The sequence below is a fragment of the Misgurnus anguillicaudatus genome, chromosome 3 (genome assembly GCF_027580225.2).
Source record: "Misgurnus anguillicaudatus chromosome 3, ASM2758022v2, whole genome shotgun sequence".
Taxonomy (NCBI): domain Eukaryota; kingdom Metazoa; phylum Chordata; class Actinopteri; order Cypriniformes; family Cobitidae; genus Misgurnus; species Misgurnus anguillicaudatus.
In genome coordinates, this window is record NC_073339.2 from 33,187,266 (window position 1) to 33,213,915 (window position 26,650).

General features: G+C 37.3%; 2 protein-coding genes across 2 annotated transcripts in view; one reads left to right on the plus strand and one right to left on the minus strand.

The window, feature by feature from the left end:
• The first annotated feature begins 1,558 nt into the window (after positions 1-1,558).
• LOC129444720 (putative methyltransferase NSUN7) lies at positions 1,559-20,004 on the plus strand. The gene is given in 11 exon segments (XM_055205542.2): positions 1,559-1,982; positions 3,331-3,389; positions 3,479-3,615; positions 7,309-7,461; positions 7,548-7,731; positions 9,541-9,751; positions 10,661-10,804; positions 11,610-11,711; positions 11,922-12,039; positions 12,248-12,347; positions 16,176-20,004. Coding segments are annotated over 11 exon segments (2,493 nt in total). The 3' UTR covers positions 17,037-20,004.
• The window catches only part of apbb2b (amyloid beta (A4) precursor protein-binding, family B, member 2b), a 68,726-nt gene continuing 61,605 nt past the window's right edge, over positions 19,530-26,650 (minus strand). The window contains exon 19 of the mRNA XM_073864886.1: positions 19,530-25,447. Coding sequence (XP_073720987.1) covers positions 25,282-25,447 — 166 coding nt within the window. The 3' untranslated portion in view covers positions 19,530-25,281. The remainder of the gene's footprint in view (positions 25,448-26,650) is intronic.

Genomic DNA, 26,650 nt, shown 5'->3' on the forward strand with positions numbered 1-26,650 from the left:
TCCACATAAATGGGGAAGTTTTAATTGTTGGATAAAAGACAAAAAAAAGATTTTAAGCGGCTTATGCTTAAAAACAGTAAAATATCGGCCAATGGGGTAAGAGAAAAAAAACTTTATTCCAGTTTCAACTTATGTCATTAAACTCAATTTAAGTTTATTTTACTTACCCCATTGGCAGATTATTTTTTACTCTTTTAAGTATTAACCTCTTGATTTTCATCATTTATTTCAGTAAAAAAGACTTAAAGGAAAACACCACCTTTTTTATATTTTACTACGTTCTTACCTCAACTTAGACTAATGAATACATACTTATCTTTTTTTTTAATGCGTGCACTTAATCTTTGTACAGCGCGTCGTGAATATTTTAGCATTTAGCCTAGCCCCATTCATTCCTTAGGATCCAAACAGGGATGAATTTAGAAGCCACCAAACACTTCCATGTTTTCCCTATTTAAAGGTGCAGTGTGTAATTTTTAAAAGGATCTCTTGACAGAAATGCAAAATAATATACAAAACTATATTATCAGGGGTGTACAAATACCTTTCATAATGAACCGTTATGTGTTTATTACCTTAGAACGAGACCTTTTTATCTACATACAAATAGGGTCCCCTGACATGGAAGTCACCATTTTGTGCCACCATTTTATACAGAAGCCCTTAACGGACAATTTTTTTTACTAAGTTGTCTCAGACGATGGCATGTTTGTCCGATGGCAGCTACCGTAGCTTCTCTATGTGTTTCAAAAGCAAGGGGTGAGCAGTGGACTACGCCGTTGGTTGCAATTGGCAACCTCACCACTAGATGCTGGTGCTAAAATTTACACACTACACCTTTAAAGACTGTTACATGAGTAGTTACAGGAGTAAGTATGATGGCACAAAAAAATATTTATAGACTGTTACACTACACATGTAACAGTCTATAAATAGGGAAAACATGGAAGTGTTTGGTGGCTTCTAATTTCATCCCTATTTTGGATCCTAAGGAATAAATGGGGCTAGGCTAAATGCTAACACATTCACAATGCGCTGTACAAAGATTAAGTGCACAAATTGAAAAAAGATGTATGTATGTATGCATTAATTGTCTGAGGAAGAACATTGTAGAAGTTGAGGTAAGAACATAGTAAAATATAAAAAACGGTGGTGTTTTCCTTATTATCACTTTGTTTACCAAGTAATTGTATCTCAATTTAAGAATTTTTAGATATTTATACTAAAAGCAAGGGTAATTGTGATATTCAAGCAAATGTTTATGTATATGCTGTTTATTTATTTATTCAACCCATGGACAGAGTTATTCTAATTGAAGAATATACAACAATGTAAAAATAAATGCAGCATTTTTGTGAAATCAACATATATATTTATGTTACTTTAAATTAACATATTAAGTTAAACAATTGTGATAAGTAATGATAAGGAGGTTAAAATTGACTTGCAAAACCAAGTTGTTTTAACTTTATGCTGCTTTTTTTTACAGTGAAGGAGAATGATATTTCTAAATAATGTGATATATATCAGCATGAATCACTAAAATAAATTCGTTTTTATGTTTAATTATGTTTTCAGAGATTTTGGCTTCACTGGAATTATAAAACTGATTTTTAGCTCCACACTGGACTGAAATATGCCTCACATCACCACACTGAATTTACCGGATCAAGAATCAGCCCCTAAAAATAAAGTACATGCTCCATCTTCTCCTAAGGGACCCACGGAAAAAATATGTACTCACTCCCTTAAAAAGCTTGCTACGGTGCCCTTAGTAAGGAACGTGGTCAGGATGGAGAGAAAGAAAGCCCATTTGGGATTCCCTGACTCTGTGTACTCTCAAGCTGCAGCTATTTTCCAGAAGACTCATGCGGAGAAAGACCTTGTGCACGGACTCAATCGTGGATTTGTTGTCGGTGGTGATGCCCGCGGCAAGCAGAATGAGCACTGGGCGTATGATCTGGCGTTTAACGCCCTGAAATGTAAGTGACAACGTAAACATCACTTTCATTTTATGACGACCATATCAAAATTATACTAGACCTCAAAACCAGTATGAGTATGACAATGAAACTATATCCTTTAAAAAATTATTTGTCATCATTCTTCTTCAAGAGTGTGTTAAACATCTCATGCATACGCAGCTCTACATAAAGTATAAGTTGTGCATAACAATGTCAATACAGTGTCATAAAAATAGTGCTGGCAAGAACCATTGTATCCAGATGATCCTTGGTTTACAGTGTGCAGTAAATGCCCCTCTTGGTTACTGATGTCATTCTATTTGTGACCCACAAATCCATAACATGAATTATTCAGCTACTGACACAGGACTCAAGAGGTGCAGTGAGGACGGGTCATAAACTTGCATTTCTGTTACTCAGAATATACAGCCACTCCAAATGTTGCGTCCAAAACATGAATTTAACAAGATTTTTTGATATTGGACTGTTTTTAGTTTTATTTTGTAACAATTCTGCTGTCCATTCTTTGTTCCCTGCAGTTCTCTGTCATCGTTCCCATTCTTCCCTCTAACCCCCACCCCTTCTATTACCCGGATAAATAATTTTGGGATGTCTGGTTACATTCTGGTTAAGTTTGTACTTCTGCCTTATCTTCCTAACACACTTCTGTGACTCAATCCTCTCTCTCTCAAAGTTCTCAAACTTTTTGCTTAGGGGAAGCACTTTAAACTTTTTTAAAGGACATCCCTTTGCCCTTAAGTCTAGCGCTGGCATGTCAGATCAGACAGTGTTGATTTACTCCTGTAACATTTTAATGGATGGAACCTGAGCATGAGGTCAGTTTGCCATGAGGGATTCAAAACCAATAAAATAATTTTTATGGTAGTATATATTATGGTTGTGCGGAATTTAACATATAGCACTACCATACAAGCCTATTGTAAAAGAAACCAACAGCTTATAAAGATGCAACACACCTAGTACAGTTTGAAAATCAGACTATTTAAAGACAGCATGAGAGCAGACTACATTCATTAAAATGTAAAATATTTTAAAGGATAGTTAAAATGACTTCATGTCTGGTTTTGAAAATTCAGTCAAACTAAGTTGGAATCCTGCTGCTTTAAATCTTATTGCTGTGCTGTTGCGTTACAACCAATCTTTGCTGTACAGATAGCAAATGTTGTTGTGTTTGCATCAGTGGTCTTGATCCTGAGACCTTTCAAAACTAGTCTGGCTTGGATCTTGGCTTATGATCTTGCGTCTGGGTCTGGGGGTACTGGTAAAACGTTTTGGAAGGTCTGATATAGACCTTTAACCCTGATTTGATTATACAGTAAGTCACTTACTAATCTCCCATTCGCAGACCAAGACCTTCTAGAAGACATCCTGACTGACAGCCTCTTTTACCGTTCACAGCAAATAGTGAGTCTGCAATGATAGATATTTTTTTTATCTTTTAATCTTGATTGATTTTAATGTGTTTTGTGTGTTTGTATATTGTATATGTTTAGCCAGATGACCTTATGGCTCTTGTGATGGTCTTACTCTATGACCTCCTGAACAGAAAGTTCCAACCCAGAGAACCAATGAAAAAAGCAGATGGGGGACTTATAAAGGAAGTAAGGCAGGTGGAGGACAGCCTGTATAGGTATTTCGGAAATTCATTCAGCCTTTATTTTGTTAAAGTGAATGAGATCTCAACAAATTATTTCAACGATTGTCTCATTTTTTATTGATGACTTTTTATTTTAGAAGAAAGATCAGTGATAAAGATAAACTTTTTTATTTGATACAATGCAATCAATTTCTTGAGATTTTCAAGATTTTTTGGCACAATTTATGACTCTGGCAGCAAAGTTTTGTACGTGTTGAAGCCTCTTGATTGATCTCATGGGCAGACCTATTAAAAGAGAGTCGCAATAGTCAAGGCAGGAAGTGATTAGTGCATTTATTAAAGTTTCAGTATCTTTGAAGCTATGTGCAGGTAATAATCGGGCAATGTTGCGCAGGTAGTAGAATGCAGTCTTTAGTTATTGAGCCTATATGTGATTGAAAATTCATGGATGAGTCAAATTATACTCATACATTTTTAATAATTTGAGTTGGAGTAAGTGTGATTCCATCAATAAATAAGCTTTGTGCTGGGCTTTTTAGAATGGATGGTGAACCAACTACTATAACCTCTGTCTTATCATTATTTAATTTTAGGTAATTATTGTGTAGCCAGCTTTAAATGTCAGTAATACAACTGTTTAATGGGTAAATGGGGAGTGCAGAGAGAGAGTGCGCTTATATGTAAATTTAAAGGTTGTCTGCATAGCAATAATGGGACCATGGCTACGAATTATTTCACCAAGAGGTAGAAGACAGACATTAAAGAAAACCGGACCAAGGACAGATCCTTGAGGGACACCTTGAGAGAGAGAACAGTGAGATGATTTGAAATTTTAAAGGGTGACAAAATATTTTCTATCAGTGAGGTATGATGTGAACCAAGATAAAGCAGTACCAGTAATGCCAATGATGACAGCCGTGATATCAGTATTTGGTGGGATACTGTATCGAAAGCAGCTGTTACATCCAGCAAATTCAGAACAGAAATACATCCAGAATCAGAATAGGTGAAAAGATCATTGGTAATTTTTAATAGAGCCATGTCTGTGCTGTGTCCTTTTCGAAAACCAGACTGATAGGGATCATGGAGGTTATTGGAAGAAAGGTGTGAGTGAAGTTGCGATGCAACTACTTTTTGGAGCAGTTTAGAAACAAAAGGAAGATGAAAATACAGATTTTGCTGAACAATTATTTGTTTGGAGATAATGTTAATGGATGTTTCTAAGTGGTATTTTTTTTTTCAGTATGGACCTCCAAAACATAACTGTAAAGTCAATGGTAGAACTTCCGCCTAAACGCTAGTAGTCATTATTTTTGTTTATGGACAAGATTTTCCTCTTTTTTTGTGTCATTGAGCACAAATGTATTTTTGTACTCAGCACAAATTTCTATATATTGTTTTTAGTGTCATTTTATGTATGGGTTTGTACAATTTATTTCTATTTTAAACCATTGTTGCTTAAGGTTGGGATTAGATTCAGGTTAGGAATCGGATGTCATTAAGGGGCGGTTTCCCGGACAGGGATTAGACTAGTCCTAGACTAAAACATTTTTAAGAGCTGTCCAAACTGAAAACAACGTGCACAGACATATCTTAAAATATACCAGTGCCCTTTGTTTTGCCTCAAAATGCACACAGGTAATGTTTTTAGTAAGGCATGTTTGTTAAAACTAATTATATTTCCTAATTAAACTAAAGCCTAGTCCTTGATTAAGCTAATCCCTGTCCGGGAAACCGCCCCTATATGTATTGGTTTCTAAACTTTTTTCCGAAATTTAAACTATTGTAGCTTAAGGTTAGGCTTAGAGCTGGGGTATGATTTAGGACAGTGTTTCTCAAACTTTTTTGCCATTCCCCACTTTGGAGGTAGGGAAGGGTTCCGAGCCCCACTTGTCGAGCCCCGCGTCTGAGCCCCACTTGTTGCCCCAAATGGTAATCAATAGGCTTTAAGTTTAATCACATCATATTTTAAAACAGAATAGCATTAAACACTTTCAATAGAGAAAATAAACGCGCAAATGTATTATCACTTTGCATATTATTTACTTATTATTTAAGTCTTATTATAAGTCAAACTCAAACTCAAAAGTAAATAATAATAATGCAACTGGGTTTGCATTTTGTCTCTGACAAAAGTCATCATATGTTCTTTTCGGTTTGGTTTTTGGTTGATTAGCTCCACTGTTTGTCTTGGTTTTCTCTGCAGGTGCCAAATCTCTAGTTTTCATTTTTTATCACTTCTGATGTTAATTAATTATTGTAGGCTATGGTTCTGCGTGCCATTTTCTTCACAAACTGATGTTATTTTAAATTAAGCTTATATTTAAATGTGTCGTTTTTTAGTGTTTGGTCAATAAAGGAATTAATAGAGATCACAAAAATGACAAAATTTCCTTCGTTTTCACGCCCCACTTGTAACACTCCTAATCCCCACCAGCGGGGCCCACCCCACAATTTGAGAAACGCTGGGTTAGGATATCTAAAATGTAACAGAGAGTCATTCTAACCCCAACCCCAAGGGACAACAATAAAAAATAGAAAAAAAATAGAAACCAATACATAAAATGATACAAAAAAGAAAGTCATGCTCGGCCAAAAAAACAATGTATAGAAATTTGTGTTGACTGACACACAAAAAAAGAGGAAAATTGTGTATTGTCTGAAAAAGTTAGATAAAAATTATCCAAAGAGTGATTCAAACAAGTTGTTTTTATTTGTAAATCTTGTAGGTTTTACTTGATTCAGTCATGTTGTGTATACATTAAGTATTTGAGTAACTTAAATGTTAATTTCATGTTAAGAAAGCGTGAGTCAAACATGTGGAACCACTGTCCATGATTTAATCATATTCAACCAAAGAGCTATTTTTGTGTATTTTCAGTTTTGAGGAATTTTAGAGTTTGTTGCCTCAAGGCAAAATTGTACTATGGGTCCAATTTCATGCAATGAGTTTTAATATAAAAACATCAATCTGCCTTAAGTAGTTAGAGAAGATATTCGCATTCCTCTTTGAAATCTTTTAATGTATTCCATTTACATGGTACATCTAATCAGAAGTCAAACTGTTTTTACTTGTTGCCTCCAGGCAATATTGTTCCATTGCACATACCGACCTCTTCTGCTTATTTACATGCAACATATATAACATAATTTATTTTGATAATACATGAGTGACAGTTAAAGGTTGAGAAAATATTGCTGCACATGTGCATGCATGCTAAAAAGAATGTTCCCAGTGAATCATGTAACTTGTGAAAACCCAGTTAATCACTGTTTTTTCTATATAAAATCATCACAATGTAAAGGACATTAGGTAAAATATTACCTTGATATCTTTAATATCGAATGAGTAAGGTCATGTCAAACATTAAAATAAAAGTGATAATGAATGAAACCAACCTTTGATATCAAAATCAGATTAAAAGACGTTCAGGCAGGGTCAAAAATCATCAATTTATTTTCTTTTTTATTTTCTTTTAGTACTAAGCCCTTCCCTCTTGGTATAGAGCTCATGATGTGGGTGTTGGATTTTATTGTAGCAAGCCAAAAATTCTTGCCTGCAGGCATCACTGTCCCATTGTGGGTTAAGTATCCTGAGCTGTAAAAGAGCAATATCTGAGCAATAAATCCTCTGGTGGTGTTTCTTAAGTCTTTGAAGAAATCTACAGCTTGTGGGACTTAAAAACCTAGAAACTGACTTAGAAATTGTGTGTTTGTGTATTTCAGGTTCAAGACAAAACTGGACGCCTGTCTGGCTCACTGTAGAATAAAGCAGAATTTGATAACCATTGATAACTTCCTGCCACCGGATGTCAGGGGAAAACATCGAAGAAAGCAAACACTACCTCTCTACGCCTGGATTAACACCCTTAAAGCGAGGTGAAGTGTGTGCATATGATTGTTGAGTGTAAAATGTATTATTCAGCATGTAAACCTGTCATATGTTTGTTTACCGGTCTATACAGCATCGAAAATGTGTGTGAGGTTTTGAAAACAGAAGGTTTCACTCGGGTGTATTCACACGCCCAGCTTTTCGGAAACGTGTTTTGTAAACACAGACCCTGCTCTATTGTACGGCTTTTTCCCAGAAGTGCCCAAAAACGACTGGAGAAAAGCAAACTTGTAACAGAATACACACTCATAATACAGGTAACAAGACAACAATTATTCTGACTTCACAAATGCTGGGATGTTTTCAACTTATGAGGTTTATACACTCATCTAAAGGATTATTAGGAACATGATACTTATACTGTGTTTGACCCCCTTTCACCTTCAGAACTGCCTTAATTCCATGTGGCATTGATTCAACAAGGTGCTGAAAGCATTCTTTAGAAATGTTGGCTCATATTGATAGGATAGCATCTTGCAGTTGATGGAGATTTGTGGGATGCACATCCAGGGCACTAAGCCTCCCGTTCCACCACATCCCAAAGATGCTCTATTGGGTTGAGATCTGGTGACTGTGGGGGCTATTTTAGTACAGTGAACTCATTGTCATGTTCAAGAAACCAATTTGAAATGATTGAAGCTTTGTGACATTATCCTGCAGGAAGTAGCCATCAGAGGATGGGCGCATGGTGGTCATATAGGGATAGACATGGTCAGAAACAATCCTCAGGTAGGCCGTGGCATTAAAACGATGCCCAATTGGGACTAAGTGGCCTAAAGTGTGCCAAGAAAACATCCCCCACACCATTATACCACCAGCCTGCACAGTGGTAACAAGGCATGATGGATCCATGTTCTCATTCTGTTTACGCCAAATTCTGACTCTACCATCTGAATATCTCAACAAAAATCGAGACTCATCAGACCAGGCAACATTTTTCCAGTCTTCAACTGTACAATTTTGGTGAGCTCATGCAAATTGTAGCCTCTTTTTCCTATTTGTAGTGGAGATGAGTGGTACCAGGTGGGGTCTTCTGCTGTTGTAGCCCATCCGCCTCAAAGTTGTGCGTGTTGTGGCTTCACAAATGCTTTGCTGCATACCTCGGTTGTAACGAGTGGTTATTTCAGTCAAAGTTGCTCTTCTATCAGCTTGAATCAGTCGGCCCATTCTCCTCTGACCTCTAGCATCAACAAGGCATTTTTGCCCACTGGACTGCCGCATACTGGATGTTTTTCCCTTTTCACACCATTCTTTGTAAACCCTAGAAATGGTTGTGCATGAATTCCCAGTAACTGAGCAGATTGTGAAATACTCAGATCGGCCCGTCTGGCACCAACAACCATGCCACGCTCAAAATTGCTTAAAACACCTTTCTTTCCCATTCTGACATTCATTTTGGAGTTCAGGAGATTGTCTTGACCAGGACCACACCCCTAAATGCATTGAAGGAACTGCCATGTAATTGGTTGATTAGATAATTGCATTAATGAGAAATTGAACAGGTGTTCCTAATAATCCTTTAGGTGAGTTTATGTGACCCAGCCTGCATATTTGTGATTTAGGGTTTTCTACATAAAATCATCCTATAATGTGAAAACATTTTGTGAAAATATATCCTTCTCTAATAATAGCTTTCTTTTATTTATCTTTAATATTGACTGAGTAAGGTCATGTGAAAGATTGAAATCACTGTGAAAGCATACACTGTAAAAAAATTGTAGTTATGCAGCTGGTTGCCAGTAACTTACTGTAGAAGATAAAGTCTAAAAATGTTTCATGTTCATTTAACTTTGAACAAACTGTTGCCAGTAAATAACATAAATGTAAAATCTACAGTAAGTTACTGCCAGCTAGTTGTACTGTAATTTCTACAGAAATTTTTTACAGTGTAGATTTCACAGACAGGAACACACATGGACAAACCGTTGTTTCAACCCATGGTTGGGTCAAATTATAGGTTACATTTAATCCAAGGGCACTGGATTTTTCCATATTACGGGTTGAAAACAAACCAGAATATTTTAGAATATGTTCAAATGTGTGCATGCATGTGTTTACAAACCCAGGATAAATCCCGCAGTCTTGTAGCATGTGCGGTTCGCCCACTGTTAGCAGAGAAGAGTGATGTTCTGATGGTGGGGTCCTTCTCCGCTCTTACTGTGGCCCATGTGGCTGTCCAAGCTGCTGCCCGGTCTGGATGTGTACGTGTATGTGGGGTCTTTAACCCCATACTTCAGGAGGAAATACAAACTATGTTGTCCTCTATTGGCTGCACAAGTGAGTGTTACTGTACCATATTCTCATAAATAAATATTTAATAAATATATAAATAAAAAAGTTTAACGAACTTGCAATTACAATTAATTTCAACTTTCTTGACTTGTGAGGAGTTGCTATAATTATAAATATAAAGTTAAATGTACTTAAAGGCGGGGTGCATGATCTCTGAAAGCCAATGTTGATATTTGAAATCACCTAAACAAACATGCCCCTACCCCAATAGAATCTGGACCTTCTTTTGATAAACCCGCCCCACACATACACAACCCAGGGGCACGTTCAAGTTCAAAACGGTGCGCAACGTTTTGCAACGGTTTCTGGGTTAAACGAGATACGTTTTCTCTTGTTTGGTGGGTCCAATCAGCAGCAACATGTAAATAAACCAAGCAGTAGTAAAGAGACATCACACAGTGGCTTCAAGTTGAAATGTTCTTTTTCATTCTGGACGGCAAGGGCAGTGGATGAACCAAATATGGACATTTATGTTAATTTAAACCCAACAGTTGAGGGTGGCACAGTGGCTCAGTGTGTAGCACTGTTGCCTCACAGCAAGAAGGTCCCTGGTTCTCCCTGTGTCAGCGTGGGTTTACTCCGGGTACTCTGATTTCCTTCCACAGGCCAAAAACATGCAAATTAGGCAAATTGGAGATACCAAATTGCCCCTCCCCCAATCTGTGTATGGATCAACTGCTTCTTGCCATGAATATAGCCGTAGATGCTGGAATGGCGTTAAGAAATAAAGGAAGAAGAAGAAACCCAACAGCATATTTAGTGTACATGTTCAAAACATAATATGACAGTGTTCAAAAAACAGTTATATCACATGACTTATTTGTATGTGAAAGTGAGTCGGTATATTAAAATTATACAGTAGATCTCTGAGGTGTTATGCATCTTTCTTTCCAGATGTAAAACTGATGCCTGATGACTTTCATGAGCTAAATGAATGGGATTCACGCATTCAGAAAGTTCAGGTGATTGTTTTGCTTCCACAGTGTTCTGCATCAGCACTGTGCAACCCTGTTGAGTTCATCCTCAATGAAAATGGAGGTACGGCAACACAAAAGGATCAAAATAGACCAAAAAAATCTCAAATCAATGCATCTAAGTTTTTCTGTTAGGGATACTCCACTTTTATTGGAAATATACTAATTTTCCAGCTCACCTAGAGTTAAACATTTGATTTTTACAGTTTTGTAGTCCATTCAGCCGATCTCCAGGTCTGGCGGTACCACATTTAGCATAGCTTAGCATAATCCATTGAATCTGATTAGACCATTATCATCGTGCTCAAAAATAACCAAAGAGTTTCTATATTTTTCCTATTTAAAACTTGACTCTTCTGTAGTTACATCGTGTACTAAGACAGACAGAAAATTAAAACTTGTGATTTTCTAGGCAGATTTGGCTAGGAACTATACTCTCATTCTGGCGTAATAATCAAGGACTTTGCTGCTGTAACATGGCTGCAGCAGGCGTAGTGATATTACGCAGTGCCCGAAAATAGTCCCCTGCCATTGATAGTTACCAAGGGGACTATTTTCGGGTGCTCTGTAATATTATTGCATCTGCTGTATAGTCCTTGATTATTACACCAGTATGAGAGTATAGTTCCTAAACATATCTGCCTAGAAAATCGCAAGTTCACAATGTAACTACAGAAGTGTCAAGATTTAATAGGAAAAATATCCAAACTCTTTGGTCATTTTTGAGCGCGATGCTAACGGTCTAATCAGATTCAATGGATTATGCTATGCTATGCTAAAAGTGGTACCGCCAGACCCAGAGATCAGCTGAATGGATTTTAGTGGAGTGTCCCTTTAAGTGTTGCAATACATAGTAATCTTTTTTACAGATAGAGGGCTGCTACATGGTTTATCTAAAGGCAGCATCTCTGACAGTAAGCTGCAGGAATTGGTTGCCAAACAGACGCATTACCTCAGCCATGCGCTCACCTGTGAGTCACACACACACACAATCATTGACATTAAAAATAACATGCCTAAAGCTCTGACTAAGTGAGAATGAGAAAACAATAGCCTATGTGGTTCTGTTCCTTTTTACTGAAACAATCGTCTCGGCATATATCTTCCATATCCTTCTACTTTAGTTGTATATTGCACATATTTAGAAATGATGTGGGTTATGATGTGTTGCTGAACCACAGCTTCTAAGGTGAAAGCTGTTGTGTACTGCACATGCTCGGTGTATCCAGAGGAGAATGAACTACTGGTGAAGAGAGCGCTGGAAAAGGCAGAAAGTAAAGCAAAAGCACTGCCCTTCAGGTACACACACACGCGCGCTGTCCAGATATTAAATCCTTCCTTTCACACACCACTAACTATAAGGATTTAAAGTTGCTGTATCCATGGAAACAGCAGTTAATCCACCATAAGGGACAGGGAGTTAGGAAATGGCGGGGGGGAGTGAGTTATGACAAATGAATATGGTTGATTTACTGTAAGTGTGCTAAATTTACTCTTATACTTTCAGGCTGGTTAGTGCAGGATGGGGCGACAGGGACGATAAATTTTTCAAAACAGAAGCATCTGACTCCACAAATGGCTGCTTTCTCTGCGTGATGAAGCGAGGGGTGAGCCAAACAGAATGAATTGAAGGAAAAGAGATTTGATAAGCTTTGATATAATAGCAGTTTATATTATAATAGACCCTTTAGTTTTGTAATATATCAACTCAATCTCATGGGAATTCATACTTATGAGGTGGCTAATTTGTATGAATTCGTAAGACCAAATGCATAGGATTTTGTATGAATTGCTTTAGACCCTGTGATGTTGGGTTTAGGGGTGGGGTATCATTAAAGTTGTTTTCGTATCTTTTTAGACGATTCACTTTGTACGAATCATACGAATTTGCCAACTTGTAAAATATTGTATGTATGAATTCCCATAAGACCCGCTTGAAAATATGCATTATGCTTGTCATGTTTATTTTTTTAAAGAAAAGTAAAAAGGAAATTTGTTTAAGTGGAGATCAGGAGAATGAGACAGCTAACACACACACACACACACACACACACACACACACACACACACACACACACACACACACAAACTCTCATGTCCTAAATACTAGCAGCATACAGTAGGCTATCTCCGGTTCTCACTAAATAATGAACAATTCTGTCTGATTACATTAGCATCCATTGAGGAACACACAGTGCAGAAGAAACAAAGTTAACATCTGAGGAAGGCCATATATAACCGTATCAAGTACACTCGTAAATAAAGGTTTTTAAAGGGGACATTTCACAAGACCTTTTTTAAGATGTCAAATAAATCTTTGGTGTCCAGAGTACATGAAGTGAAGTTTTAGCTCAATATATCATATGGATAATTCATTACAGCATGTTAAAATTGCCACTTTTAGGTGCAAGCAAAAGGTGCCATGCAAATGAGCTGATCTCTGTACTTAATGGCAGTGCTGTGGCTGGATAGTGCAGATTAAAGGGCGGTATTATCCCCTTCTGACATCACAAGGGGAGCCAAATTTCAATGACCTATTTTTTACATGCTTGCAGAGAATGGTTAACCAAAACTAAGTTACTGGGTTGATCTTTTTCACATTTCCCAGGTTAATAGAAGCACTGGGGACCCAATTATAGCACTTAAACATGGAAAAAGTCAGATTTTCATGATATGTCCCCTTTAAAAGGTTCTTTGCTGGGCTGTATGGCTCCATAAACACGCACAGAACAGAACAAAAACAGACTCTGGAAAGTAAAAAGGAGCAGGTTGACTGAAAGGTTCTTTGGGAAACCCAAAAGGTTCTATGGGATAGCTGAAAAGAACTCTTTCTAGCACCTTAATTTTTAAGAATGTAGTATCAAGGATGCCCCTATTACAAGGGGCCTCATTTATAAAATGCTGCGTAAAAACGTCCTAAATTAGATATTATGAACATAGAAAGTGAAATCTATAAATCGCAAATAATCTTGAAATTGTGCACAGATAAATAATTTCAAATCTCTGCATTGAAACGATGCCTAATTAATGTCATTGACATATAAAAGAGCGTCTGTCAATGTTTAAATCCTTTTCGGGCAGCAAGAATTGCTTATATTTTCAAAACCCGGCAGCAATCGGACAAGCAAAAGTGCAACGTTTGCTCAGACCTTGATGTGGCGCTAAGCCCTTTTTCACGTCAAAGTTTTTATAAATATGGACTGTGCCGTGGACTTTTGCGTATGCACACTTAACGATCAAATCTGTGTGTACGCACGCTTTATAAATGAGGCCCCAGATGCTTTGGCCATGTCAAATTCCTCTCATTGGTTTTTCAAAAAATCCTAACATCAAAAATCTGCATTCTGATTGATTGAATACATGCAGGCTCCCAGCTAGAAATAAAAAGTTCTAAGAACGTTCCCTGAAAGTTCCCAAATGTTCCCAAAAACATTCTGCCAACGTTAAAAGTGTCCAGTTTTTTTAAGTTCTAGGAACATTTCTGGGTTGTCTGGACCTTAGAGTAATGTTACATTTTACCATTTTTATACGTTATGACAATGTCATGTTTTAATGTTCACACAATGTTTAAAACAACAACTGTTTATTATATTGACTTGTTTAATTGTTATGTAAATGATAGAGAAACATTGCATTTTATTATTTTATAAAACATTATTTCTGAATGTTCAGTAAATATATTGCTGTAGAAAACACAATTCACTTATTAGGTTTAGATGTTGATGTTTTGTTTAGTCACCATTATTGTGATTAGTGTTTGTTTTAGTTGGACTCTTCACATTTGAATTTTTGCTTACTAATTTATTCCCTGGTTGTGTTAACTTTGTGTTAATGCACCACATTTGTTATGAACATGCAAAGTTAATAGTGTAATTCTGTGGCTGTTGGCACACAATGGCAAAGATCCTCACCTACTTCATTTACAAATCAAAAGTTTATTTTCTGTCAATAATGTATATTAGATCCAGCTCTTTCACAGGAGTTTGTCATTAAGGAGTTTTAGAAACTTCGGACAAAAATATCCGCTGTAAAATTGGGATGCACCAACATCAAGAATCAGACTATGAATCTCAACCATGGTGACAAATAAAATTGTTTAAAAAAAATCCTTATTTATCCATGCTGCAGTGCATGCTGGGAGTCCTGAATGAGATTTGTAATTTTTTAATACCCAGCATGCATTGCAGCATGAAGTTTTTCATTTAATTGTCACCATGATTGAGATTCATACTCTGATTCTTGATGTTTGTGTATCCCAATTATACAGCGGATATTTTTGTCCAAAGTTTCTAAAACTCCTTAATGACAAACTGCTGTGAAAGAACTGGATCTCATTTACATTTTTGACAGAAAATAAACTTTTGATTAGTAAATTAATTAGATGATGATCTTTACCATTATGTACCAAGCACCACAGAATAACACTATTAACTTTTCACAACAAATGTGGTGCATTAACACAAAGTTAACACAAGCAGGAAAAAACTAGCAAGCAAAAAGTCAAGTGTCAAGAGTCCAACTAAAAAAAAACACTAATCACAATAAGGGTGACTTTAAATTAAACAAAACATCAACATCTAAACCTAATAAGTGAATTGTGTTTTCTACAGCAATATATTTACTGAACATTCAGAAATAATGTTTTATAAAATAATAAAATGCAATGTTTCTCTATCATTTACATAACAGTCAAACAAGTCAATGTAATAGACAGTTGTTGTTTTGAACATTGTGTGAACATTAAAACATGACATTGTCATAACGTATAAAAATGGTAAAATGTAACATTTCTCTAACGTTCGGACAGCAGAAACGTTCTTAGAACTTGGAAAAAAAACTGGACACTTTTAACGTTGGCAGAATGTTTTTGGGGACATTGGGAACTTTCAGGGAACGAGCTTTTTATTTCTAGCTGGGCTGTAATTCATATGTACTAATGTACATACAAATATAAACATGTAAGAAACCTCTATGATCCTTTTTTGAAAAATCTAAAATAAAACAAAGATCCAAATTCCAACAATTGATTTGTGAAAAACAATTTGTCGGTAATATCTCGCCTTTAGAGTCCTCCTGACATACATTAACATAAATCTAAACAATTAAGTATTTATTTGGTCATGTTTGGGATGTTAACCCTGATCTCACAAGAAAACGTACATATTTTACAAATTGGCTAATTCGTATCAATTCATACGAAGTTAGTCGTGCAAAAACGGACGATTCTCATGAAAAAAACAACAACAATGAAACCGAACCCCTAACCCCCGCACCTAACCCCAACGTCTCAGGGGTCAAGGCAAATCATACCAAAACTTACGAATGTGGTCGTATGTATTAATACGAATTAGCAAACTCGTAAAATATTCTTGTTAGATAGTGTTGCGGTGTATTATGTGTGTAGTAATTCTGCGTATATTTGTGTCTTTGTGCAGGACCCAGCAGAGGTGGAAACAGTGCAGGATATTTTGGCACGAGCTGCTGCTAAAGGTTTGCTGGGCGGGCTGATGCCTCCTGACCCTCTGAATGGAGAGAAACAGAAAAAGAGAAAAAAACAAAAAGATTCCTCACTAGCTCCTCCCTCGTTCTCTCTGATTAAGTCAATCACACCGGTGAAGACCAGTTTGAGTCCGGAGCACGACATACTTACTGCTTCTGTCAGACAAACTGAAACTATTCAAAATCACACTTCTCTGAATCACAGTCCCATAGATCAGATTTCAGTTATGGATGGCACTTCCAGCTCTTCTAAACCTTCAAATGTTCAGTACCAAGCATCCAATGAAATAACTCAATATCCTACTGTTCAAAAGAACCAATCAAAACAACAGAAGCCTCAAACTAAAGCTCCTAAGCAGTCCAGGAGAAAAAAGACGAGCAAGTCTCACACTAATAAAGAACGTCAGAGCAGGACTCATCAGCCATCAAGCAAGAAACTGTTGCACCTTCGGCCATCTCAACACACTACCGCACCGCCCAAACCCACTTCTCAAACCAAATCGACTGCTCTCAGAACTCCAGCGTCAACATACAGCAGAGCCGTATCTCAGGAATCACTGATTTCATTACAGGAAGTGCTTAACCCGAAACAGGAAGTTATCGCATCAAAGGTTGTCAAGTTGGAAAAGGAGTTCTCTCTCCCTCCTGTTTCTCAGCTCAGTCGCACACACCTCTCTTCATCCTTTCATCGTATGTACTCCTCCGCCTCCTCTAATTTCTCCACCCCTCTTTCTTCAACCAGCAGTATCGGGAATAGCACAGACTCCATGGTTTCACATTCACGAGCATTGCGCTGAGCTACAAAATGTTCATTAATATACAAAAGACACATTTTAATAAGAAGCCTTTAATGTTATGAATGATGATTTAAACTCTAAAAATGCTGGGTTGTTTCCACTGGTATAAATATAGACAAACAGGAGGCAAATGAAGGCAGCTCAGAGAAAGACTTTCGGACACACTTCAAAGGCAGCGTGTTTGAAATATAAACAGAGAGCGCCTTTGTGATAACTAATCACATATTTGAAAACTACAATACCAATTTCTCGCTAGAAATGCAATTAAAAGGTGTAAAAAGTGAAAATATACCTTCATTTACACTAAATTTGTGCTCCAGTCGTTTCCTTGGCCGCCATTTTATTTTTTTCGAACTCGACCAGGCTCGACCAATCACATTCTTATTGTAAGCCCACGCATAGGTATCTCAGGAGACAGGAAGTAAACCTTACATTGAATTCGGACATGCCTTGATGCCTTCCTGTCTTGGAAACCTGCCTCAGAAGGCAGCAATTTAGAGTTTTCGGACGCAGCCCTTATTTCATTTCAGAAGCCGTTTCACTCGGATATACGTCACCACGAGGAAAATAAGGCAATCGCCACTTCCGTTTCATGGCGACTTTAACCTATGTGTCAACAATGCTGTAACCAGGGGGTTGTGAGTGGTTAGCACAGGCAGATGACATAAACTAAATAAAGCATCATTAAAAGAGATAGTTTCCCCCAAACAAAAACTTTGTCATTAATTACTCACCCTCATGTCATTTTAACCCCCAATGTCTTTGTTTTTTTTCAGGACCCAAATGTGTTAACTCCACTTCACCAAACCCTGTTGTAGGACACATAAAATATACATCACAAATCGAGTGGAGTTATTCATTTAACACTTTTGGGTCCTTTTGAAGCTTAAAGAGATGGTCACCATCCACTTTCATGGTAAACCGTACCCACAAAAAACATGGCATGAGGGTTGGTAAATAATGTCATTACGTTTTTTTATTTTGGGCTAAACAATCCCTTTAAGAGCCATCCAAAAGTAGCTTTTCTTAACAAATAGATTTACGTATTTTACAAAGTGGCTAATTTAGATAAATTGATACAAAGAAAAAAATAATTATACCCCACACTCACCCTGACACCAACCCTAATCCCAACATCAAAGGATGAAAGAAAATAGTACGAAAATGTACGAATTTGAACAAACGAATTCATACAAAATAGCCACCTCCTAAAATATGTGCAAATTACAGAAGAGATTGTTCAGTGTTTTTCATACAAAAATATTTGAATATTAGAAAAAATTTTATTATACCCAACCCTGACCCCAACCCTAAACTCAACATCACAGGGTGAAAGAAAATAGTACAAAAACGCATAAATTTGAAAGTATGAATTTATACAAAATAGCCACCTCCTAAAACACTTGCAAATGGCTGAAAAGATTGTTCATTTTTTTATACAAATATCTTTGAATATAAGAAAATATATAAATTATACCCCACCCTGACCCCAACCCCACCACTATTCCACTAAAACTATACACTAGTTTTATAGTGTGAAAGAAAATGGTACAAAAATGTACAAATTTGAAAGTACGAATTCATACGAAATACCCACCTGTTAAAATACTTGCAAATTGCTAAAGGGATTGTTCAGTTAATTTTTATACAAATATCTTTGAATATAAAAAATATATAAATGATACCCCACCCTGACCCCAACCCTACCGAGCCCCTAAGGTGACATTGGAGTAAAAAAATCTAAAGTTTAGTTTCATGTGCTCATGTGAAACTTTCATATGCTCACGGGAAACCTTCATGTGCAGCTTTTTTTTAAAGTTTAGTTTTGTGTGCACGTGAAACTTTTTCACAGGGTGAAAGAAAATAGTACAAACATGTACAAATTTAAATTTAAATCTCCTAAAATACTTGCAAATTGCTGAAGAATTTTTCTGTTTTTTTCATACAAAAATGTTTGAATATTAGAATAAAAATTGAATTATACCGGACCCTAAACCCAACTTTACAGGGTGATAGAAAATAGTACAAAAATTTACAAATTTGAAAGTACGAATTCATACTAAATAACCACCTCCTAAAACACGTGCAAATTGCTGAAGAGATTGTTCAGTTCTTTTCATACAAATATCTTCAAATATAAAAAAATATACAAATTATACCCCACCCTGACCCCAACCCTAATCCCAACTTCACAGGGTAAAAGCAAATAGTACAAAAATGTACAAATCTAAAGGTACGAATTCAGAAATAGCCACCTCCTAAAATATGTGCAAATTGCTGAAGAGATTGTTCAGTTTTTTCATACCAAAATCTTCGAATATTAGAAAAAAATATAAATTTTATATTTTATAAGCCACAAAACAAACACTAACAGATATCGCCCTCCAGATGCTGTTTAATGTTATTTGTGATTTGTCATGTGCACTTTAAAGGGTGTTCTTTGTATTGAGTGCTTGACTACTATACAGATAAGTAAAGATAAACAAACAGACATAAATCTTTTGATGTATTTGTGATATGCCATTTATTTTCACAACAGTTTACATTTATATGGTGTACAAATTAGTGTAGAGCAGATTAAGCCATTTCCACAAAAACGTCTGTTTGTGTGCATTATACCAGGAGAGTGTTATATTTAATCCTTGTGATGATATTTCCCCCAAATAGAGTGTTTCACCATGCAGGAATAGTAAGATCAAACAGTACACTACTCTTGGATAACATGATAAGTCTGATGTTTCTATACTAAATTACTGTACTGCACTACATTACCCATAAGCCTCCTCCGTCTTTCTGGTTTTGCATTTAGCAGCTGACTTTGCCACTAAGATAATATTGTAAAAATAAAGTATCATTTATTTTCACCGTGAAACCAGAGAAAAAATACACTGAATTGTCCAAAACAACACATCTCCTACTACAGCGTATCGCTAATTGAAATTCACATAGAAAGAAAAACTTGCAAAAAGAAGACAGAGGAGGTGCAGCACACAGGCAGATTGATTTGTGCCGGTTCATTATAACACACATTTATACAGACGATATTTATTTCATCATCTCGTACTGTGATTATCTGCTGGGTGAAAACTAAGTTGTGATGACCTTGTGTATAGTCAAAATACATGGATTATGATTGAAGGAGCTCGCGAAACACATCTACACCGCACAGATTCATAACAATCTCGACAAACGTTTCTCCTATTGGCCGTCAGAGATATATTTTGGAATAAAATGTATTGAAGCTATACCTGTTATCTAATGTTTGTATCTTATAGGCCTTACAAAAGCTATTTGTTATTATGGACAGCAGCATCTGAGATTACACAACATTTTTAGGGTGTAACTGTATGTACAATGCTTTAGATTGACTTTCCTTATTTCCAGAATACAGCGATTTGAGTGTCCGAGCATGATACAGTGAGACCAGTATATATACCAATATAAAATAGAATAAATAAAATAAAAAATATCATTTTTGTTCAATACAGTTCTTCTTAAACTGTCCCAGGACATGCAAGGCAATGTGTCTCTTTTTTCTTAAACCGTCCTCTAAAAGAATGCATAGATAAGACACAAATTCACATCTCCTCTCCAACAGTTAGCTTTCCAAAAAGGACCACAAAATAAATTCATATTCACACAATCACCACCATCATCCACTCTTCACGTTTCTGTTTTGCCCGTTGGTTTATCTACAACACATACAATGATTTTTTTTTACAGTATGGCCAAATGAAATGAGATCACTACACATGCCAAGGCAAGTATGCCCAAAAAACATTACAAAATAAAAGCATTTGATATTCTAAAAATAAAGGCTTATGATATGACATTTGTTATATATAGATACTGTATGTACACACATAAGTGACTCTTCAAAACCCGAGAAAGGGTGTTAAGTCTAGGACTACAAGTGGCACACCACTGACCAAACCCAAACAGTGACTAACAGATGTGAAGCATTACCAGGACACCAGTGGCATCCAAAAGCAAAGACGCCCAAACTGAATCAGCTCTTCACAGACACTGGAGTTCCTTCACTAACCTGGATGTGCTGCAAAGCCGTATTGGTCGGGTATTTTTGAGGCTTTCGGTCAGATGCGACCTTGTCAAAGAGCGTATTGAGTGAAGCAGAACACAGTTGTGTTTCTTTAGTATGTGAGTGCAACGCTGGGAGTCGAAGCACAATTTTAACATGATTGAACCGTTAGGCTCTGAGCAAAAGTTCTTCCTTCTTTCTGTATTACACTTGATTCTTCCACACAAAATTCCCTCTTTCAAAGGAAAAAGGCAAATTCACTTTGGAAATATAAAAAAGCACATTCGTACATTACATCTACACACCAAACTGAACAGGTTACACCCTTTTGCATTAACAGTGTCGATGCAGGGCAAGTCTATTGGGATGTTTGATCCATCAATGTATTTGTGTTTCATTTTCACATGCTGTTCATTTCACATTGGCATCTTTTCTGAGCCTTCTTATGTGAAGCAAGTCCAGTGAAGAGTTATTTTAATGGCAACCTCTCCCAATTGCAACGTTTGGGTCTTGTGGTATCACTTCTTCTTATCCATCATTTTTTTGTTTGCATGACCAATGTTTGCATTTATAATAGATTGCGACAATATGACACTTATAAACGGCACTTTCCATGAATATGGTACAAAAGGTTTACATTTTAAAAACTGCCAAAATAATAGCAGGGTTGAAAGAATAAAATCAGGATCAGAAGTAACATTTGGCTAAATTAAACTTCATTCCAACAACACCCAACTTGTCAACACTCCAAAAAAAGATTTGTTGGTTCAAATTAAATCCAATTTATAGTTGTGCGTAAGGTCTACGTCGTAAGTTATCTAAAGCCTCTGCGTAGTTCTGCATAGCCTGCTGTGCACCTTGCCAAATTTTTAACAGCACGTCTAATGCTGCGTTTACACCAACCGCGTTTCAGGCATCAAAATCGCGTCTACCGCGCCTAGTTTGCCGCTTGAACAGTTTGAATGCATTCGCGCGTCGAGAGCGAAGTAGACGCGTGGAAAAAGCAAGCATTTGACGCGCGTCAGAGGCAAAATCCGCTTCTTGTGGGAGGAGCAAGTGCTATGCCGTTGTCTGTTTGCAAGATGGCTAATGTTGATTGTGCGTTTATCGAGAGAGTTACCGGTTTGTATTTGGTCACCTTACTATAGGCGGCACGGGTCGATAAACGTCACGTGACTCAAAAGTTAAATGTGTATTTACAACTTACCAGAATGCCCAATGTCCTGACTGACACTCTTCCAGGGAGGTCCTTTTATCTCTATAGAAATAAGAACTTGTCTCGTATAGCTCCAGGTGACTGCTCACGGACAATATCAAGCGTTCATGCAGAATGAGTGACTCCGGGCGGGGCTGCCGCCACAGCAGCAAGCAGGCTCCCGATTGGTTAACGCAGCGCGAAAATCCGCCAAAGTTTACATTTTTCAACTCGGGCGTCATCCGCAAATTCGCGTCAGACGCAAAATGCACAAAAAGCACCATTTGCGTGTACCGCGTCATTCACTCAATTCGCGCGAACGGCGCGGAATTGCGTCTACCGCGCCAAACGCCTCATCCGCGCCGCGAGACCTCCAGACGCGCGTCAACGCGTCTTCACATTGACTTAACATTGAAATCACTCGTGCTTGACGCCTCTACCGCGGCTGGTGTAAACGCAGATATAGAAAGGCAGGTATTTCCATTTGCGATGGTGTGAACAAACATGGACCAAGTTGAGGAGTGATTTAACTCAAACTGCAACATTAGTCGCTGTTTATTTACTTCCATCACTGCTGGTCAACTCAAAACATACACAACAAATTGCTGTTTCTTCTTCACTTTTGGGTTAAACTTGCCAAGCTGCTTCTTCATTGATGGTCACGCTACTACTGTGGTAACACGCGTGGATACTGCCTATCAGCGGTCTGCATGTGCGTTTGCACGTCGAGGCGGACGATATGAAGTATAAATGAAAACCGACGCGTAACCTACGCCGTAGGACCTACACACAACTATAACGAGCCCTTTAGTAAGGGTTCGTGCTGCCTTGAGATGTTGAGTTAATTTAACTTAAATTGACTTAACATTTTTCAACTCAACATTTCAAGGCAGCACGAACCCCCACTTTTTTAAGTTGAACCAACAAATCTATTTAACAGTGTTGACAAATAAGGTGCTGCCAAAATAAAGTCAAAATTTTCAACCCTGTTACTTATCCTGTTTTTTATTCTTTCAACCCTGTTATTTACCCTATTGTGTACAGGCATGACCCTTACTTTTTAAGTTGATCCAACTATTTTTTTAACAGAGAATAAATGATGGGTTTGTGATTACTGATAAACATATTTCTGATATATAAATGAGAAAAATTGTGTATTAAAGGGATAGTTCACCTAAAAATCTAAATTGTGTCATCATATTCTCACTCTCATGTTGTTACAAACCAAGCGTGCCGCACAAGCCCTGAAAAGTGAAGCCAAAACGTCTCGATCGGCGCCCAGTGACTGGTCCCATTGGTCTCATTGACCTATCATAAACCCCGCCTCCTCCATGTTATTCAATGAGACTTGAGACCAACTCAAAGATATGTACACTAGATGTCGCCTTGGCTACGGCAGTTCATTGGACCGAATGCGTCAAACAGAGCCACCATCTTGAAACAGGGGAACCCCGCATCAGCGTCATTGTAGGCAATAGTGTAACGGAAATAAAATCACCATAAATCGTCGTGAACGCGATTTTCTTGGTTTTCTTTTGGTTCGTTTCAACAGTCAGACATGTATTTAGCATTTAGTCCAGAAAAAAATTAAAGTTTTGATTTTATGAAAATTTACTTTTTCTAACTGCAATGCATAGTGCTAGTAGCCCTAACATCCATACGCAGCACAAAAGTCCAACATCGTCCATGAAAAAAACATCCGGTTTTGACGCATGCTCAGAGCCCCAAGGCGACATCTACTGTATATATCTATGAGACCAACTAAACAATTTAATTACACTTCAATTATCTTTTTTCCGAAGCTGGTTTCTGTCATTTACTGTAGTTTTTATCACGCTGATGTAAATACAAGTGTTTGTTTTTAAAATAAGTTTGTTTTTAGTTAGTTATTTAATGATATAAAAATGGTGGTGTCATGCCATGATTGACAGCTGTGATATGCGTTAACTTTGAGAGCGATGGCGAGGCCTTGATTTCGCGGCTTTACTTCCTGCTCACTACTGCGCAGGACTGGTCCCGAAAACTCTACTGCGCAGACTCAAGAGCCAAGATGTCAGCGCCGTATCCACCAATGGAAGAGAGCGAACGGGTGTCGTCCATCTTTTTTTTACAGTCTATGTTACAAACCTTTACAAATTTCTTTGTTCTGATGAACATGAAGAAAGATATTTTGAGGAATGCCTGCAACCAACCGATCATGAGCCCCATTCACTTGCATAGTAGGAAAAAGAATACTATGGAAGTGAATGGGACTCCTAAATTGTTTGGTTAGAAACATTTACTCACAACATCCTACTCTGTATGCATCAGAATAAAGAAATGTATACAGGTTTGTAATAACATGAGAGTGAGTAAATGATGACAGAATGTTCATTTTTTTGGTCAACTATCCCTTTAACTTCCATAACAGGGTTGAATGGTTGAACTGGATAAATGGAGTCCAATAGTATCCGACAGTTGTCACAACAAATAGCATTGAACTTGGGACTCTAATGCTTTAAAAGTAATGGGACACCAAACTGTATTCATGGAAAGTGCCAAACATCCTTCAGTAGCAGTATCAAGCTCCTCTAGTCGTATTGTCTAGCAGCTACATCCACAATGAAGCTCTGGTGAAGCAGCTGTATTACATAAACTAAAGTAGTTCTCCGCTCAATTATGCTTAAAAACTTCGGGCAGGCTTTGTCCACCTGGTGTTTATAGATGGGCGTAGCCTGCTAGTTTGTGTCATGCTGGAGAGGCGTGGCTTCCCATGCAGATACACACATGACTGAAGAGAGCGGCTGAAGATGAAGGATTAGGTGTGTGTGTACTTGTGCAAGTAAAGGATGGGTTTTCTTGGCATTGGCTCATTTGATCGCTCATCCCCAACATGTGGTTTCACTTTCACACAGTTTTCGCCATTGATTTCCTCTTCGGCTCCATCAATTGCGTGGCAGCTATGTACAGAACATTCTGGTATTTCTAAGCATGCAGAGCGTGAGAGTGAGTATGCGTGCTTGTTGGTCAGATCACTGAGGCAGCTCAGTGACCGGTCTTTTCTGTTTGAGCGTGTCGATGAGTGAAAGAACGCCGCGTTTGACGCTGGTGGAAACTCGGCGTGTGACTGAATCAGCAGGGGGAGCCTGTGAGCAGGCTTTCTGAGATGGAGGGCGTGCCACCAGACACTTCTGATACCTCAACATGCAGACACAAAGAGGGAGAAGAAAAAACAAGTGTGAGGGGTTTAATTCATTTGTTGGTGTCATTTATATGTTTTAAATTAGAACATCTATTTGTTTATGTATAACAAAATAAAAAAATTGATTTTGGAGCTTGCAAAAAATGAATGGTAATTTATACTGCCACTAGCAAAATAGTTTTTCTTCAAGGAAAGTTTGTGTTTCTTACAAATGGGCTAATAAAATATATCAAATCAATAATTTCTGTATACTGTATATGTATTAATGTGGCAAGTAGTCATGTAATAAGTGGGATAATGTACACCCAGATGGCTGATATCGCAATTTGACCTTATAATATTTAATTTCCTTCATCACAAAATATAAAATTAGATTTCTGAGCAAAAAACTAAACAGTAATTTATACTTCTAAACTCCAAAAAAATAAAATATAAAAATTTAAAGCATCACAACATAATTTTAAAGGTCACTTTTATCATTTACAATCCATAAATAGAGTCATCTAAATGAAACTGGGGGGGGGTAATAAATGTCTTCTGGTGCAAATTAAAGGATTAGTCCATTTTCTTAGTCGCTGAGATAATTTACTCACCACCATGTCATCCAAAATGTTGATGTCTTTCTTTGTTCAGTCGAGAAGAAACTATGTTTTTTGGGGAATTTTCTCATTTTAATGGACTTTAATGGACCCCAACAGTTTTAATGCAGTTTAAAATTGCAGTTTCAATGGACTCTAAACGATCTCAAACGAGGCATAAGCGTCTTATCTAACGAAACGATTGTCATTTTTGGCAATAAAAAGAAGTGCACTTTTAAACCACAACTTCTCGTCTTCCTCCGGTCTTGTGACGCACCAGCGCGATCTCACGCAATACATCATCACGTCAAGAGGTCACGGATGACGTATGCAAAACTACACCCCAGTGTTTACAAGTATGGAGAAAGAGGACAGTTCCGACGTTGTTGTATTGTCGAATGATACTAATTAATGTCTTTGTGTCAGTTTATTGTTAAAAATGGTCCAAAAACGTGCGTTTCATATATGTTACACGTGACCTTTCCACAGCATTACGCAATTGTGTGAGGTTGTGCTGGTGCGTCACAGTACCGGAGGAAGACGTGAAGTTGTAGTTTAAAAGTTCATATTTTTTATTTTTCTTGCCAAAAATGACAATCGTTTCACTAGATGAAACCCTTA